This window comes from Pseudophryne corroboree, chromosome 2 (genome assembly GCF_028390025.1).
Source record: "Pseudophryne corroboree isolate aPseCor3 chromosome 2, aPseCor3.hap2, whole genome shotgun sequence".
In the NCBI taxonomy this organism is placed as follows: domain Eukaryota; kingdom Metazoa; phylum Chordata; class Amphibia; order Anura; family Myobatrachidae; genus Pseudophryne; species Pseudophryne corroboree.
In genome coordinates this window covers 161219995-161238994 of record NC_086445.1, presented here as the reverse complement: position 1 = coordinate 161238994, position 19000 = coordinate 161219995, and the positions used below count along the sequence as shown (strand labels likewise).

At 45.3% G+C, this 19000-nt stretch overlaps 1 protein-coding gene across 1 annotated transcript in view; it reads right to left on the bottom strand.

Annotated features, from left to right (window-relative positions):
• Positions 1-18783, bottom strand: part of LOC135050596 (mitochondrial ornithine transporter 1-like) — a 39135-nt gene extending 20352 nt beyond the window's left edge. The window contains exons 1-4 of the mRNA XM_063957043.1: positions 18698-18783; positions 4321-4397; positions 3954-4212; positions 3607-3744 (exon numbers count right to left, since the gene is read on the bottom strand). Of these exons, the coding sequence (XP_063813113.1) occupies positions 3607-3744; positions 3954-4212; positions 4321-4375 (452 nt within the window). The 5' untranslated portion in view covers positions 4376-4397; positions 18698-18783. The remainder of the gene's footprint in view (positions 1-3606; positions 3745-3953; positions 4213-4320; positions 4398-18697) is intronic.
• Positions 18784-19000: the final 217 nt, after the last annotated feature.

Here is a 19000-nt window from a genome sequence, read left to right as displayed (position 1 = left end):
ATAGAAAGACATTCTACAAAGATAAGATTACATAGCAATTAATGAGGACATGTTTGGTATGTTCTCCCATAGGACAATCATAACGCCTTCTTCAAAACCTTGTTTGTGATGGTTCTTTGGCTGTCAATATGAGCTACTGAGTCTCAGTAAAATGTCATACACTGGCATATAATAGGCACAATATTCACTGACTGTTCAAAGCTTTGTGACCTTGATACAGGACTTATATGGATTGTTAAGAAAATACATGGAAGCTGAAGTAGAATAGGATGTACATGCTAAAGCAATAAGCACAAGGGGCAGTGAAGACAGAGCCAGTGATAAAAATGCTGGTATACTAACTCAGTGGTTCTCAAACTTGGTCCTCAGGACCCCACACGGTTCACGTTTTCCATGTTACCCAGCAGTTACTGTACACTGTGTATCACCAACTGTCACATTTTAAAAATCTACAGGTGACCTGCAAAACATGAACCGTGTGGGGTCCTGAGGACCGGGTTTGAGAACCTGTGTACTAACTACAAATGAGAAGCACAATCTGATTTTGTTTAATGGGTGGAGAGGTGATTTACAGTATAGATACTACCCCACTCACAGATAAAGGAAAATGGATCCTAAGACATCAAGGAAAGGGGCATTATGCATTCACCCTTATATTATATTCTTGCAAGTGTACAGTATATGTAGGAATTTTCTAAAGTTGTATAATACCTGTTTAAGCCAATCACAAGCACTGTATGTATAAATGTGTTTAGTACATTATTGTGTGACTGGACTAGTATTATAAATGTCTCCCTTTGGTTATAAGCCAGCCAATTAGTAAGCCTGACATAATACAGATGTGTCCACTTACATCTAGCCTCCCTGCCAGTTAACTAGTCACGCCATGCGTGGCGTGACTCGGTAGCGCTGAGCGTCTCTACATGCAACTTTTTCCATTAAAATATGTCTTATTTGCAAAAGAAATGCAAATAGGGCGCACAAATAACTTATGCTGATTAAAATGATTTGCAGCATGCCTATATTCTGTGTGTGTCTGCGGCTGTATCTGCACATGAATTGTTACGCAACAGTGGTTTACTAGAAAACTGTAACGTAGCATTTCATATGATGTTATGAAATGCTACGTTACAGTTCTTGGATAGGAAAATTATTTTTGTCCCTAGGCAGGTTATTATTGTTTGTAGGAGTCATTATATTTACTATCTAGCTCGAAATTACAAGTTGTTTTTTTTATGTTAATGATTGTCCAACCAAATCGGTCTCGGGCCTTCCCCACATACTTCCAGGTTTCCTTAGCAATCAACATCCGATAACTTATTTGTGTATTTAGGATAGAATGTTGCTGTATAGCAACAGAGAGAGGAATATTATGGATGTTCAAGAGAAAATGGAAGCTAAAATAATATAGGATTTTTAAGTAAGCTTATAATAACGAGTAGTTTAGTGTTTCCTGCCTGTGCTTTGTACAAACTCGTGTTTGCACGTAGCCGAGTCAGTATACATAGGAATGCCAAGAAGGGAATTTTAAGATATACTGTAGCAATAAAAAAGCAAACAAGGTCTCATCTTTTGTTAAAATCTTAAGCAAGAAATGTAATGATTAATGCATTCTTTGTTCTAAAACATATACTAGGGTATTCAATTATCCGCAAATTCACGGCAATTTTTCGCCCGAAAATTTTTCGCGGCAATCGGGCGAAAATTACAGCGAAAATGCTCAGTTTTTCGACCTATTTAATTCCAAACGGGTTTCACGTGAAAATTCTTGCAGTCAAAAGTGCAGGTGAAAATGGGGAAATCAGCCTGTACTCAAAAAAATGCTAAACTAACATAGGAAAACAGAAGAGAAGTGTGTTAGAGATCACATTAGAGCGTTTTTGGGGACTTACATTGTGTGAAATGGCTGTTATATGCATTTTTAAAAAAATGCAAAAAAAATTAAAGAAAGCAAGTTTTTTTGAGCAAAATAAATGCTCTCATTAAATTTGGGGTACATGAAAATGGGTATAAGTATATATTTGGGTAATTTTAGGGTACTTTAAAAAAAAGTGGAAACAGACCGATTACTCCCATCTGCAAGCCTAAAAAACACCTGTCCCATTCATAAAGCACCCCAATATACCTGTCCCATACCTTGAACCCCAATTTCCATCACTTTGTACTTTTTCACCCCGAAAATGACATGTCATTATTGGCCAATTAAAAATAATTAAAAACTTCAACGTGCCTAATTAGTCATTAAGGGGGGTGTCCCAGGAGTTCTGTACCATATCCAAACATTTTTACCTTAAAATAGTGACTTTTCCCAACTTTTCACCTGCTTCAGAGTAGGTGAAGTGAAATTAGTGAAAAAATTATCATTGAAAAATTTTCCCGGAAAATTGAATAGGCTGTAATTGCGTTTCGCGGGAAAAGTCCGGTTTTTCGCGAAAAAACGGGACTTTTCACGCGAAAAGTCCGTTATCGCTGCTAATTGAATATACCCCATAAAGAGCCACTGCAAGCTCTGCATTTCAGTTCAGTCCTTGCAAGCTCTGTACATATATCCTTTAAAATAAAGGGGGTCATTCCGAGTTGTTCGCTCGGTAAAAATCTTCGCATCGCAGCGATTTTCCGCTTAATGCGCATGCGCAATGTCCGCACTGCGACTGCGCCAAGTAAATTTGCTATGCACTTGGGAATTTTACTCACGGCATTTTCATCGTTCTGGCGATCGTAATGTGATTGACAGGAAATGGGTGTTACTGGGCGGAAACAGGCCGTTTTATGGGCGTGTGGGGAAAAACGCTACCGTTTCCGGAAAAAACGCAGGAGTGGCTGGAGAAACGGGGGAGTGTCTGGGCGAACGCTGGGTGTGTTTGTGACGTCAAACCAGGAACGACAAGCAGTGAAATGATCGCAGATGCCGAGTAAGTCTGAAGCTACTCAGAAACTGCTACGAGGTGTGTAATCGCAATATTGCGAATACATCGTTCGCAATTTTAAGATGCTAAGATTCACTCCCAGTAGGCGGCGGCTTAGCATGAGCAAATCTTCTAAAATTCACTTGCGAGCGAACAACTCGGAATGACCCCCAAACTACTGTTTATAGCAAGGGAAGATCCCTAACAGGACTGAACTGCACAATCTAATCACACGTTGGCTGCCCCCTATGCCAGCCCTGAGCAGGTCAGTACACTGAATAGGCTTCAGATACAGTCTCCTTTATTGCGTAAATGACAAGAAGGAAACAGTTATTGTCACTATTAACTCTTGTCTGTAGGATAGCTGGTGACTGCATGTGCCGGGAACAGAACCAGAGATCAGGCAGACTATCAGGGGGGAACTCCATATTGCTGGCGATGTGCTGGGGGAATGCTCTTAGTGGTGGCACATCATTGCTCATGTTACCTCGCACCCCTGTGAGAGCATACTACGGATAACTGAATAACCACCTTAGCTTGTAGACAGTTTTTAGATATATAGATTTATGCATACTGTACATGAACACTTCACCTAAATAAAAGTATGGGTCCTGAAAACATAGGATGTGTCATCCAGTATATTCTAAATCCTTAGTGTCAATTACTTCTTCATTATCAATATATTTGACCAAAAACTTACTTATGTCCTTGTGCTAGCTTGCCAGACACCTTCAACTCATGCATGGCTTGGAGTCGGCATTTCACCAGCTCCGTTGGGCACAGAACCATGGCAGCAAAAATACTAGCAACCGAGCCTGCTGCCGCATTCTGGACATCACTGCAAACAAACACAAGTACTAGATCAATTTTATGACGTACCTTCCATGACTAGTGACAGCATTAATGCAGGAGCTACATGTAAACCCTACTGCACAAAACACTGTATTGTATAATGTACAGTGCTGCACTGTGTATAGAAGATATCCTTTCCATTTTTATATATATATGGGAATTTTTGTCTCATGAAGGCACCACAATGAGACTCACCTTAGTGTTGCATGTTTGTCTAAACCAGCGATATTCCTCACAATCTTCTGACAGAAGCCATAGCTCATGAATAGTACGGAGTTTTCAGCGATATTTGCCAGAAGCGCTGGGCTGGTCCCTATGTAGAAGCCACGGAACCCCACCTGTTTGTACGTTTTCAGTGCGCAGTCTATAAGGCCTCTGTACATATTAGGGAACGTCTGCATTTTCACCTTGGCAGTGTCAAACGGCTGTCCAGTTAGAACGCATGCTGTTCCACCTTAGGATAAAGACTATTTAATAATACTTCAAGGCTTTAGATAGAATGCTTGTACTTTTGTCCTGAAATTGATATATTGTAGCTGTTACAGAGATATCAGTGACTTACCTGCAGCTCCAGCAGTCAGATCTATTGCAGCTTGTATGATGGAGTTCGGCGGCATCTTTTGGTTGGTTTATCTCTATCTAAACAAAAAAACAAAACATTCCATGATCATCTCCGGTGACTAGACTAGACTGACACACACACACACACACACACACACACACACACACACACACACACACACACACACACACAATGTCAAACTATAAAAACTTTTGCATGATAATTGAAGAAATCGTCGATATATTGACGGTGTTATACATTATGGACGTATCTGTGAGGGGAGCCGTCAAAATTGTCTGTTCTTAAACCAAAGATAGAGGCTGGTCCTGTGCAGCCAGCCTAGTTACGTACCATGTAGTGTTCTTGAGGCTGTTATGAATGTTTAGCCGTGTAGTAAGGGGCAGAGTGGATATATAAGATTCCCAGAGATTGAAAAATCTGTCTACCTGTTTACCTCTATCAACAATAGCCTCCACCCAAACCATCCTGAATATATGATGTAATTTACTCAAAAATAGTGGTATCTGTAGTGGCGCGCTATCTATCCACCCTTGTAGAATCGTTTTTTTCCCGGCCGCACTAAGGGCTATCAGTAGCTTTTTACATTTCGATGGCATGCGAAGAGTGGGATCAATAATACCCAGGATTGCCCATTCGGGGGTGAAGGGCACATAAGTTATTAAATTAGCCTCCGCATATCTCCTAATGAGATGCCAAAAATACTGTACAATTGGGCATGCCCACAAACAATGATATGTGTCAGCCTCACTCTGGTGGCATCTTGGGCAAGAGTGTGTTTCCGACGTTCCCATATGGTAGCGTCGTAACGGGGATAGATAAGTATTTTGATACACATTAAGAAATAATTCAGTGTACATGCTTGCCGGAAGTACCTTTCGAGAGTATAGTAGTGCTTTTTCCATTGTTGGTATGGTCAGTCCGGGGAAATGAGCCAACCATTTGGACATGCCACCTGTCACAGCGGCATGGTCTAGTATTGTCCTCAAGAAAGTGTAGTGTATGGATATGGCCATGTGTCTCGGTACTGGGTGCAGTAATAGGCTATCCAGTGGGTTAGTCCAATCCCCCTCCGCAAAATGTGTAAGAATATGCCTAACGTAAAACTGCGTCTGCAAAAATGGAAGGGGGGACGAGGCGACCACTGCATGTCTCGTTGAAACCTCTGAGAAGGTAAGCAAACGGTGGTCCTCCACAGATACTAATGACCTAATTGTTGTTATACCAGCCTCCCTCCACGTCGTGAAGGGATGGGCAGCATGCCATCCAAAAACTCTGGGTTTTTAATTAAGGGCAAGTGCAGGGAGTAGTACTGGTTCAATTTTGCATTGTGGCGCAGTATGTGCCACATTTTTCTAGTAGACCACAGGAGTGGGTTAGACCTGATATGATCCGGTATCTCCCAATCATGTTGGTGAAGAAAACATGTCAGACCCATTTGTGCTAAAAAATTCTGTTCGAGGGATGTGTTCGTATATACAGAGCTATTTTATAGCCAATCTCTCAAGTATCTCAGAAGTGCAGCGTGGTTATAAACTACTACATCTGGAAAGTTGATACCTCCATTGGACTTAGGTTGGGCATGTTTACGCAGAGCAATACGTGCCCGGCCTCCCTTCCATATAAAGGTTCTGAATAGTTTGTTAATCGTTTGGACGTCCTGTTTAGTCAGTAGTATGGGAAGTGTTTGCAATGGATATAATATGCGCGGTACAGCCACCATTTTTAGCAGGTTAGCCCTGCCTAGATATGACAGTGGAAGACGTTCCCATCTCTTAATATCATCAGCTAGAGTGAGCATGGCCTTGCTTACGTTGATTTTGTATAGTTCGGACATATAACGTGGTACCATAACCCCCAAATAAATAATATATGTGGACACCCAGTGTAAGGGAAAATGTGAGGTCCAGCTCGGACATGTCACATTACCATACAACAGTAGCGCTTTAGATTTATCCATATTGATACTAAAACCTGAAATGCGGCCAAATAATTGGATCTTGTCTAAGATCAAATTAAGGGTATGTTCAGGGTCAGATATATACAGAAGGATATCATCAGCGAAAGCGGACAGCTTGATTTCCTGCCCACCCACCTTTATGCCCCGAAAAACCGACCAATCCTGTAGTGTCCTAAGCAACGGGTCGAGGGCCAGGTTAAATAGCAGCGGTGACAGAGGGCATCCCTGTCGGGTACCCCTTTCCAAAAGGAACCGTTGGCCCGTGATCCCATTTATTAATAAAGAGGCAGATGGATTGTCGTATATGTATCGGACATAATTAATAAAGCCCGTATCAAAGCCTCTTCTCTCCAACACGGTAAACAAATGTGGCCACAAGACCATGTCAAAGGCCTTATTGGCATCGAGGCTGAGAAGCATATTCGAATCTATACATGGAGACTGAGATGCCGCTACCGCCGCCAGCTCCATGCGGATTGCTTTAACCGCATGTCGACCAGTTACAAAACCCATTTGTGTTGTAGTAAGTATATCAGGGAGAACAGATTGAAGCCGCACCGCCATTATCTTGGCCAATAGTTTGTAGTCAACATTTAATAGACTAATTGGTCTGTATGAGGAGAGAAAGTTGGCGTCCCTACCAGGTTTGGGAATAAGTGTAATAAATGCCTCATTAAAGAAAGGAGATGGAGAGCTCTTTTCATGTATAGCTTGAAACAATTCCAATAGGGTGGGGACACTGTGGGCCTGTAACATACGGTAGTAGTCTCCCGACAGGCCATCTGGACCCGGAGACTTGCCATGAGGTAATTTGGATATAACAGTATTAATTTCCTCCGTCGTTATTTTTCCTACAAGGGCTTCCCTCTGGTCTTGAGTCAGAGCAGGCAATACCTCGTCTGTGAGCAGCTGTGATTGTATGTCAGTGTCTATAAGTGCCGAGCTAAACAAGGATTGAAAATAGGATTGAAATTGGTCCACTATTTCTTGAGAGTTGGTGATAATACGACCAGACCTAAGGTGGTGTATAGAAGTTATAATGTGTCGTTTTTTAGGAGGCCGGGCAATGGTCGCCAGTAGCCGACCAGCCTTATTGCCCCATCTATAGAATTTATTTTTGGTAAAGTCTAGGGAGTGTTTCGCCTGGGTGGCTAAATAAGTTTCAAGCAGGCGCCTGACCTGCTTGTACTCAGTAAGGGTGAGCTCTGTTGGAGTAGAGGTGTATGTTTGGAAGGCTGTTAACATTGCAGCTTTTAACGCAGTGTATTCCCGTTTGGATTCCCTTTTTTTCCGAGTGACATAACTAATAATGTGACCTCTCATTACTGCCTTGGAGGCGTTCCAAAAGATGTCAGGTCTATCCCAGTAATCTATATTTTCGTCCACATAATTGGTCCAATGATACGTAAGATACAATTTAAAATCCTCCGAGTCTGCTAAGTATTGTGGGAATCTCCAGATACGATCTGTCGGGTGCATATGGGGATAGGTTAATGCCAACGTAACAGGGGCATGATCAGAGATCAATATGTCAAGTATGTCCACCCCGGCAACCTGAGATATTAAGTCATCGGCAATTAAGAACCTGTCAATACGGGACAGCGTTCCATGTGCCAGTGATAAATGGGTGTGCGTTTTGTCTGTTGGGTGTAGCAATCTCCATGGATCAGAGATGTCCAGGGAATCTCTAAATGTCAGTAAGTGTCAGCTCTGGGAGTCAGTGGTTCTTGGCATAGTCGGTGACCTATCAACTGTAGGGTCATCTACCATGTTAAAGTCTCCACCCACTATTAAAGAATAATTAGTTCTGCCTAGGAGAATGTGAGTGATGTCTTGAAGGAATATGTGTGTATTAACATTCGGGGCGTAAAGATTGACAAGGGTAAATTTCGAATGAAAGAGCTCTATGTCCATTATGATATATCTGCCTTCGGGGTCAATGATTTCTGTCAAAACAGTGACTGGGAGATTTTTTCGAAAAAGTATGGCAATTCCTCTGGATTTCGAACGGAAAGGAGCAGCAATACAAGAACCAAGCCATGGAACTTTCAATACATTCTCCTCACCCGTCAGCCAGTGTGTTTCTTGTAAGAAAATCACATCCGGGTGAGAGCGTTTGAGGTGCGTGATCACACGTCGTCGCTTGACGGGGGAGTTAAGTCCTCCCACATTCCAAGAGATGAATTGTAGTGGCTTCAGGGGTATTACCTCAGATGAGGAAGAATCTGTTGGCGGCATGGCTACCCAATCCCCTCAGGGTAGTGAATTATCTGACAGATAAACAACATAAGTAAGCATATATTGACGGCTCCCCTCTTGACCCAAGATCTCCAGGGTAGTAAATATTTCGACAGCAGTAACATCAGTATAACATGACATGCTATGCACAGTCCCAGCATTTGGGAATTTAATTGTGTACCATAATGTCTCGTACCTCTATTTTCTAACATTTTCCTAACAACCAAAACTATGGTGGGCACCAACTAGGCCCAGTGGTGCGCACACTGAACACTATCAAAAATAATCACTGAAGTAGTAAAAATATATACTTTCAGGTTAATACAGAAACAACTAAAATAAGAAAGAGAAAATAAAATAAAATTTTAAAGGCAGGTTAACACACATCCGCCCGAGGCGGTGATACCCAAGTCGTTCAACCATTTGCGCCCCACTGTTTGCTTTCCTATGTAATAGATGACCTTGTCAGGGATCTGAGAGTCAGGAAGCGAGCTCGCGCCACCTCTGGGTCAGTATAAAACATCTGATTTCCATTCTCTAAGACCCGCAATTTAGCTGGGTAGAGCAGGGCAAATCGTATATTTTCACTGTGCAGGTGGGGGCAGACTTCAGAAAATTCCTTTCTTTTCTGAGCCACAGCTGCCGAGAAATCTTGGAATATCAGGATCTTATGGCCCTTGACCAACACTTCCCTGTTTTTACGGTAGGCTGCTAGGATTTGTTCCTTGGCCCTGTAGTCTAAGTAACGGGCGATGACTGGTTGAGAACGCTTTCGCGCCCTGTCCCGCATTGCTCCCAGCCTATGTGCTCTTTCGATATATGGGACTTCAATATCATCTACTATTTCCAATGAGGTCGGGAGGTCTACACTAAGATAGGAGAAGAGAGCCGGGCCCGTCAAGGACTCTGGAATACCAATAACTCTGAGGTTATTTCTATGAGATCTATTTTCCAGGTCCTCAACCTTATCCTGCAATTGCTGAATACATTTGTCCTGGGCTGATACCCCCTCCCGACAAGACTGAGCCAAGTCCTCAGTGTCACTCAACCTCGTCTCCAATGCAGTTATGCGCGTTGCATGGGAATCTATGCGAGCTAAGCCCGCATCCAAACGGGCTTGTAAGTTGTCAAATCGTTTATCAAGCAAGGGCATGAGAAAATCGGAAATTTCTTTAGCTGTCAAAAGTGTTTGACCCCGACCAAGTCGCCACTCGGCAAAGCTGTAATGCCGAGACGCCTCGGGCAACCGCCCAAGAAGAGCCCACCTTCCTAGTGGAATGGGCTTTAACCGAAATTGGTACCGGCAATCCAGCCGTAGAATGAGCCTGCTGAATCGTATTACAGCTCCAGCGAGCAATAGTCTGCTTCGAAGCAGGTGCGCCAATCTTATTAGCAGCATACAGGACAAACAGAGCCTCTGTTTTCCTAATTTTAGCCGTTCTGGCTACATAAATCTTTAAGGCCCTGACTACATCCAGGGATCTGGAATCCTCCAGGTCACTTGTAGCCACAGGCACCACAATAGGTTGATTCATATGGAACGAAGAAACCACTTTAGGCAAAAATTGCGGACGTGTCCTCAATTCAGCTCGATCCACATGAAAAATCAAGTAGGGGCTCTTGTGTGACAAAGCCGCCAATTCAGACACTCGCCTTGCTGATGCCAAGGCCAACAGCATGACCACCTTCCAGGTAAGAAATTTCAACTCAACCTTGTTAAGCGGTTCAAACCAGTGTGATTTTAGGAACTGCAACACCACGTTCAGGTCCCATGGTGCCACTGGAGGCACAAAAGGGGGCTGGATATGCAGCACTCCCTTTACAAACGTCTGGACTTCTGGAAGAGAAGCCAATTCCTTCTGAAAGAAAATCGAGAGGGCCGAAATCTGCACCTTAACAGAGCCTAATTTCAGGCCCATATCCACTCCTGTCTGTAGGAAGTGGAGAAAACGACCCAGATGAAAATCTTCCGTAGGTGCATTCTTGGTCTCACACCAAGACACATACTTTCGCCAGATACGGTGATAATGCTTAACCGTCACTTCCTTCCTAGCCTTTATTAAAGTAGGGATGACCTCTTCCGGAATCCCCTTTTCGCTAGGATTCAGCGTTCAACCGCCATGCCGTCAAACGTAACCACGGTAAGTCTTGAAATACACAGGGCCCCTGTTGCCACAGGTCTTCCCTCAGAGGAAGAGGCCAGGGATCTCCTGTGAGCATCTCTTGTAGATCTGAGTACCAGGCCCTTCGAGGCCAGTCTGGGACAACGAGTATTGTCTGTACGTTTCTTTGCCTTATGATCCTCAACACTTTTGTGATGAGAGGAAGAGGAGGAAACACGTAGACCGATTTGAACAGCCACGGTGTTATCAGAGCATCTACTGCCACTGCCTGAGGGTCCCGAGACCTGGCACAGTACCTCCGAAGCTTTTTGTTAAGGCGTGATGCCATCATGTCTATTTGAGGAGTTCCCCAAAGACGTGTTATGTCTGCAAAGACTTCTTGATGAAGACCCCACTCTCCTGGATGGAGATCGTGTCTGCTGAGGAAGTCTGCTTCCCAGTTGTCCACTCCCGGAATGAAGACAGCCGACAGAGCGCTTACATGATTTTCCGCCCAGCGAAGAATCCTTGTGGCCTCCGCCATCGTGACTCTGCTTCTTGTCTTGCCTTGGCGGTTCACATGAGCCACTGCTGTGACATTGTCTGATTGAATCAGAACCGGTAGGTTTCGAAGAAGACCCTCCGCTTGTCGAAGGCCGTTGTAAATGGCCCTGAGTTCCAACACATTGATGTGTAGACAGGACTCCTGGTCTGACCAAAGACCCTGAAAAATGTTTCCTTGTGTGACCGCTCCCCATCCTCGGAGGCTCGCGTCTGTGGTAACCAGGATCCAATCCTGAATTCCGAACCGGTGACCCTCCAGCAGGTGAGCACTTTGCAACCACCACAGGAGAGACACTCTGGCCCCTGGGGACAGAGTTATCTTCCGATGTAAGTGCAGATGGGACCCGGACCACTTGTCCAGAAGGTCCCATTGAAAAGTCCTTGCATGGAACCTTCCGAAAGGAATGGCCTCGTAGGCCGCCACCATTTTTCCCAGAACTCGAGTGCATTGGTGAACTGACACCCTTTTCGGTTTTAGCAGGTCTCTGACCATATTCTGGATGTCCTGGGCTTTCTCTATTGGGAGGAAGACCTTCATTTGTTCCGTATCCAGTATCATACCTAGGAACGGTAGTCGAGTTGTCAGAATCAACTGTGACTTCGGTAGATTTAGAATCCAACCGTGTTGCTGGAGCACTCTCAGAGAGAGCGCCACACTGCTCAGCAATTTCTTCCTTGATCTCGCTTTTATCAGGAGATCGTCCAAGTATGGGATAATTGTGACTCCATGCATGCGAAGGACCACCATCATTTCCGCCATTATCTTGGTGAAAATCCTCGGGGCCGTGGAAAGTCCAAACGGCAACGTCTGAAATTGGTAATGACTATCCTGTACAGCGAATCTCAGGTATTCCTGATGGGGGGCATATATGGGGACATGAAGGTACGCATCCTTTATGTCCAGAGACACCATAAACTCCCCCTCCTCCATGTTGGCTATTATCGCTCTGAGTGATTCCATTTTGAATTTGAATCTTTTTATGTACAGGTTTAGAGATTTCAGATTCAAAATACGTCTGACCGAACCGTCCGGTTTCGGGACCACAAATAGGGTTGAGTAGTAACCTCTTCCCTGCTGGTGCAGGGGAACCTTGATTATCACTTGCTGTATACACAGCGTTTGAATTGCAGCTAACACTACATCCCTTTCCGATGTGGAAGCTGGTAGGGCCGATTTTAAAAATCGGCGCGGGGGCACCTCCTCGAATTCCAATTTGTAACCCTGGGAAACTATTTCCAACACCCAGGGATTCAGGTCCGAACTGACCCAGGCCTGACTGAAAAGTCGAAGACGTGCCCCCACCGGTGCGGACTCCCTCAGGGGAGCCCCAGCGTCATGCTTGGGTTTTTGAGCAGCCGGGGAGGACTTTTGTTCCTGGGCACCTGCCGAAGCAGGTGCTCTTTTGCCTCTGCCCTTACCTCTGGCGAGGAAAGAGGATCCCCGACCGCTTCTGGACTTGTGCGACCGAAAGGACTGCATCTGATAGGGTGTTACTTTCTTTTGCTGTTGGGGAATATATGGTAAAAAATTTGATTTACCTGCTGTAGCTGTGGAAACCAGGTCCGTCAGCCCATCCCCAAACAATACATCACCCTTATAGGGTAGTACTTCCATATGTTTTTTGGAATCCGCATCACCCGTCCATTGGCGAGTCCATAAGGATCTTCTCGCTGAGATAGACATGGCATTTGCCCTAGAAGCTAGCAATCCAATGTCCCTTTGAGCATCCCTCATAAATAAGACTGCGTCTTTTATATGGGCTAGAGTTAAGAATATAGTAACCTTATCCATATTATCAAATTGATCTGTCAGCTCATTTGTCCAAGCTGCAATTGCGCTACACACACATGCCGACGCAATTGTCGGTCTTAGCACAGCACCCGTATGAGAATAAATACACTTTAAGGTAGTTTCTTGCCTGCGATCTGCATGGTCCTTAAGGGCCGCTGTGTCAGGAGACGGTAGAGCCACTTTATTGGACAAGCGCGTCAGGGTCTTGTCCACAGTGGGGGGTGATTCCCAAATCTCCCTGTCCTGCTTAGGGAAGGGGTATGCCATATAAATTCTTTTGGGGATCTGCGGTCTCTTATCCGGAGTCTCCCAAGCTTTTCCAAAGAAATCATTTAATTCATGAGATGTGGGAAAGTTAATAATCTGTTTCTTTTCCTTAAACATGTGTACCCATTGTACCCTTGTGTCGGGGACCGAGGGTTCATCCTCAATATGCAACACATCCCTTATTGCCACAATCATACACTGAATGGTTTTAGTCACCCTAGGGTGCAATTTTACTGCGTCGTAGTCGACACTGGAATCAGAATCCGTGTCGGTAGTAGTGTCTTGTGTTAAGGGACGCTTTTGAGACCCCGACGGCCCCTGTGAGTCGGTCCAATCCGAGGATTGACCCCCTGATGTCCCCCCTAATTCAGCCCTATCAAGTCTTTTATGTAAAGATGCCACACTTGCATTCAACATATGCCACATGTCCAGCCAATCCGGAGTCGGCACAACCGACGGGGACACACCACTCATTTGCTCCACCTCCTCCTTGGAGAAGCCTTCCGCCTCAGACATGTCGACACACACGTACCGACACCCCCCCCCCCACACACACACACACAGGGATTAACCTATAAGGGGACAAAACCCCAACCAGGCCCTAAGGAGAGGCAGAGAGAGAGTATGCCCGCACACACCAGCGCTTAAAAACACTGGAAAAAATATGACCAGATAGCGCTTTTCTATATATAATATGCCAATTCCCACTCACTGCGTCGCTAATGTGCCCCCCTCCTCTTTTTTCCAGCCTGTGAAGTTCAGCAGGGGAGAGACCAGGGAGCCAGCGTTTTCCTCATGCAGCTTCTGTGGAGAAAATGGCGCTGGTTAGTGCTGAGGATCAAGCCCCGCCCACCCGACGGCGGGCTTCGGTCCCAGTGATTTTTCAATAAAAATGGCGGGGGGATCATAGATTTACTGCCTCCGCAGCCTAATCAATCTGCATTTGCCCAAATGTGAGGTTTATTGCTGCCCAGGGCGCCCCCCCCTGCGCCCTGCACCCTTCAGTGCTGCTCTGTGTGTGTGTGACTGGGAGCAATGGCGCGCAGCTTACCGCTGCGCGCCTTACCTCATGAAGATCTGATGTCTTCTGCCGCCTAAGATGTCTTCTGCCTTCTCATCCGGCTTCTATCTTCGGCATCTGTGAGGAGGGCGGCGGCGCGGCTCCGGGACGAACCCCAGGTGAAACCTGTGTTCCGACTCCCTCTGGAGTTAATGGTGTCCAGTAGCCTTAGAAGCAGTGCCCAACTTGACAAGCCAGCTCTGCTTCTCTCTCCTCGGTCCCACGATGCAGGGAGCCTGTTGCCAACAGGACTCCCTGAAAATAAAAAAACCTAACAAAATTCTTCTTCAACAGAAAACTCTGGAGAGCTCTCTGCAGTGCACCCATTCTCCTCTGGGCACAAGATCTTACTGAGGTCTGGAGGAGGGGCATAGAGGGAGGAGCCAGTGCACACCCATAGTCAAAGTTCTTTTTAGGTGCCCTATCTCCTGCGGAGCCCGTCTATACCCCATGGTCCTTACGGAGTCCCCAGCATCCTCTAGGACGTAAGAGAAATTAATTTTTCCCCTCAAAATTCTACACACAATACCTCAAAATGACAACGTGAAAAAGTTTTTCGAGATTTTTGCAAATGTATTAAAAATTTTGAGCCATGAAGCTCAAAATTGAGCTCAGGTGCATCCTGTTTCTACTGATCATCCTTGAGATGTTCCTACAGCTTAATTGGAGTCCACCTGTGGTAAATTCAGTTGATTGGACATGGAGGCTAATTCAGGTTGGATCACAAATCGGCGTTCGAACAGGCGCGTGATCACAATCAAGAACGTGGCGACGGGAATCCTGCGGGGGCAGCTATGCTGCGCCGGCAGGAGCTGCTCTCTGTTTCTGCTAACAAGCAGAAATTGCAATATGAACGCAATTTCTGCTTGTCCAACTGGGAGGAGGCTCCGGTCAGCATGCTGGACGGCCTTGCCCAGCAATGGGCGGCCCCCCGCATGCTAGGAAAAGGATAGCAAATTCTGCTAATTAGCAGAATTTGCTATCCTTACTGAATTAGGTACATTATTTGGAAAGGCACACACTTGTCTATATAAGGTCCCACACTTGACAAAGGAATTTTCTGTAGACTGCCGAGACAGGATTGTCTCAAGGAACAAATTTGGGAAAGGGTACAGAAACATATCAGCTGCTTTGAAGGTTCCAATGAGCACAGTGGCCTCCATCATCCGTAAATGGAAGAAGTTCGGAACCACCAGGACTCTTCCTAGAGCTGGCCGGCCGTCTAAACTGAGCGATCGGGGGAGAAGGGCCCTAGTCAGGGAGGTGACCAATAACCCAATGGTCACTCTGTCAGAGCTACAGCATTCCTCTGTGGAGAGAGGATAATCTTCCAGGAGGACATCTATCTGTGCAGCAATCCACCAATCAGGCCTGTATGGTAGAGTGGCCAGACATAAGCCACTCCTTAGTAAAAAGCACATGGCAGCACGCCTGGAGTTTGCCAAAATGCACCTGAAGGACTCTCAGACTATGAGAAACAAAATTCTCTGGTCTGATGAGACAAAGATTGAAATATTTGGTGTGAATGCCAGGCGTCATGTTTGGAGGAAACCAGGCACCGCTCATCACCAGGCCAATACCATCCCTACAGTGAAGCATGGTGGTGGCAGCATCATGCAGTGGGGATGTTTTCCAGCGGCAGGAACTAGGGACTAGTCAGGATAGAGGGAAAGATGAATGCAGCAATGTACAGAGACATCCTGGATGAAAACCTGCTCCAGAGCGCTCTAGACTTCAGACTGGGGCGACCGTTCATCTTTCAGCAGGACGACCCTAGTTACACAGCAAAGAGATCAAAGGAGTGGCTTCAGGACCACTCTGTGAATGTCCTTGAGTGGCCCAGCCAGAGTCCAGACTTGAATCCGATTGAACATCTCTGGAGAGATCTGAAAAAAACGACTGTGCACCGACGCTTCCCATCCAACCTGATGGAGTTTGAGAGGTGCTGCAAAGAGGAATGGGCGAAACTGCCCAAAGATAGATGTGCCAAGCTTATGGCATCATATTCAAAAAGACTTGAGGCTGTAATTGCTGCCAAAGGTGCATCAACAAAGTATTGAGTAAACACTGTGAATACTTATGTACATGTGATTTCTTAGTTTTTTTATTGTTAATAAATTTGCAAAAATCTCCCAAAAACTTTTTTCACGTTGTCATTATGGGGTATTGTGTGTAGGATTTTGATGGAAAAATTAATTTATTCCATTTTGGAATAAGGCTGTAACATAACAAAATGTAGAAAAAGTGAAGCGCTGTGAATACTTTCCGGATGCACTGTAATCATATAATCATAATTTTAAGAGCTTGTGAAACATGTCGCTGGTAACAAGGATGGTTGTTAACTTACATTTTTTCGGACAAAGCAGGACCCGAAAGAATTCTCACTGAATATGGAAGGGTCGGACTGGACGTGGGAAGAGTACTGCGTACAGAGGGGAGGAGTCAGGATTCATTCTGAAACCGCCGCCCCTAAAAGAAAGTCTAGATCCACCCCTGACTGTACCACAGGCCCCCAGTAACAGTAGGCATGAGACTTCTTACATTGACCACATTTAGAGGGACCCCACTAATGTTCCAGCATTGGGAAAGTATTGTGTAGACCCAAAATATAATAAGGGAGCTGATGTACTGCTGCTGGATTAAAATATGATTAATTGTATTAATACATATTATAGAACACCATGGGTGAACCAATTCTCATTGAGGCTCAAGTTAGCACATATTTACAACGCAAGCAACAGGACAGCTCCAAGCAATTAACCTGGCAGCTACATCCCCGTGATGAGATTTCAGTTCTGACCAATATGTCCACAACAGATGTTGCTTGACTGGCTACATTAAAAACTGTATTCAACAGCTTATATGACTTACAGTATATAAGGATATTTATTTCATTGAGCACTAAATGTTACATTTCGCAATGGACAGAAATATTAACAGCATTAAAAAGTCCAGGTATGCCAATCATGGAGTACCATCTAAAAACCCAAATGTTGCTAGTATCTGCTATGTCTCTACGGTTTTGTGGATTCAGATCAGGACCTGTGGAATTAGCTCTGTGTGTAGCAGGATAGCTGAAGCGTGAGGCCTTGATGAGACCCCTTTTCATTAGCATACCTCCCATCATTTATGAATTGGTGACCGTGACAACTGCACGGCAAAGCTGTGCTCAGAAAAGGGGGCGTAGCCTATGTGAAAGGGGGAGCGGCTTCACAGGAGTGCCGCGATCGCGAACCACATCCCCCGTTTTCGTCACTGAGGGGGCCATATGTCGACCATATGGTGTCAACCATACGGTGTCGACCATTTGAACCCGTCGACCTTTTGCACCTGCCAATCGTAAGCGCTGTCAACCATTTACATGTAGACCTAATGATAATGTTGGCATTTTGACCATGTCGACCATATGGGGTCAACCAATTGTCTGTCTATCTAGACACTGTAGATCTATAGACTGGATACCAAAAAGTAGTACAAGCGGGATTTTTAAAAACATTTTTTAAGGTATAACAGTCCCAGGGAAACACAACATTGCAGTATTAATAATGTTATACATTAACACATGGTACAGTATATATACCCCAGCACCTGTCCCACTCCGCAAGAGTACTGATTGGATGGAGAGAACAACACCCAATTGTTTTGTCACCACATAACGAGGAGCCTGCACCCAGTAGTTCCGCTGTCACACTAGCAGTGGAGAGAGTAACAAAATGAAAATATGGAAATAAATTCTTCAGAATAGGGACTCAAGTCTTGGCAGCACATCAGGTGACTGTACAGTATGCAGACATGCGCTAATATAAATATTACACCTTCAGGCCCACTACATGCTATATAAACTCCTACTACAACCTCACACAACACGCATAACAAGAGCAACATACATACAGGATAGCACTAAGCATACGGAACCGGCACCTTGTAGTTGTCATTTTTAAAACTACCATAGTTTTCAAGCACATACAGTCCCCATTATAACACATCTCTGAGGTTGTGTGTTCGCCATGTGGCATTGTAGGGTGACTTTTTGGCATAGTATGCCCTACCACGGCCGCAATGTCTGATGTCTGATGCATTGCAACGCAATACTACAGCTCCAGGATGTGTCATTATTACTGATACTGTATGAGCTGAGCCAGCTGGAGGAGGCATGAGGCCAGGCTAGAAGGAAGAGGCCCGGGGATGTTACATCAGCCAGCACAGCAGCAGCAGCCCGTGTTGGAGGACATAGTGACAATGTCACATGCAGCAGTATAGAGCAGGACAGAGCATGATGTCACAGGTGGTGACATGTACATACTGACGGCATTCGGTGAAAACCAAATCCCCACACTGTAGCAGGAGCGTGCAGCAGAGAGGGGAAGGTACAGTACCTTGCAGGAGCCAGCATCTGGAAGCAGTGACCGGGTGTACACGGCATGCAGACACATACATGAGTGAGAGTCACAGATGATCTGTGGTACCGGATATATAACGTGCAGAGACTTACCTACCGCGGTCCTGCTGCACCCGATGACCCTGCCAGTAACAGGCTGCTGTGTGTCCCGCCCCATGCAGCGCTATAGGACGAGCCAGAGGTATCGCTGCATGTCAGGCCGCTGCTGCTGCAACAGGACCGATTCTCTCGCCTGTGTGACAGTGAAGGCCTAGCTCTCACACTGATACGCGGCCTCCAC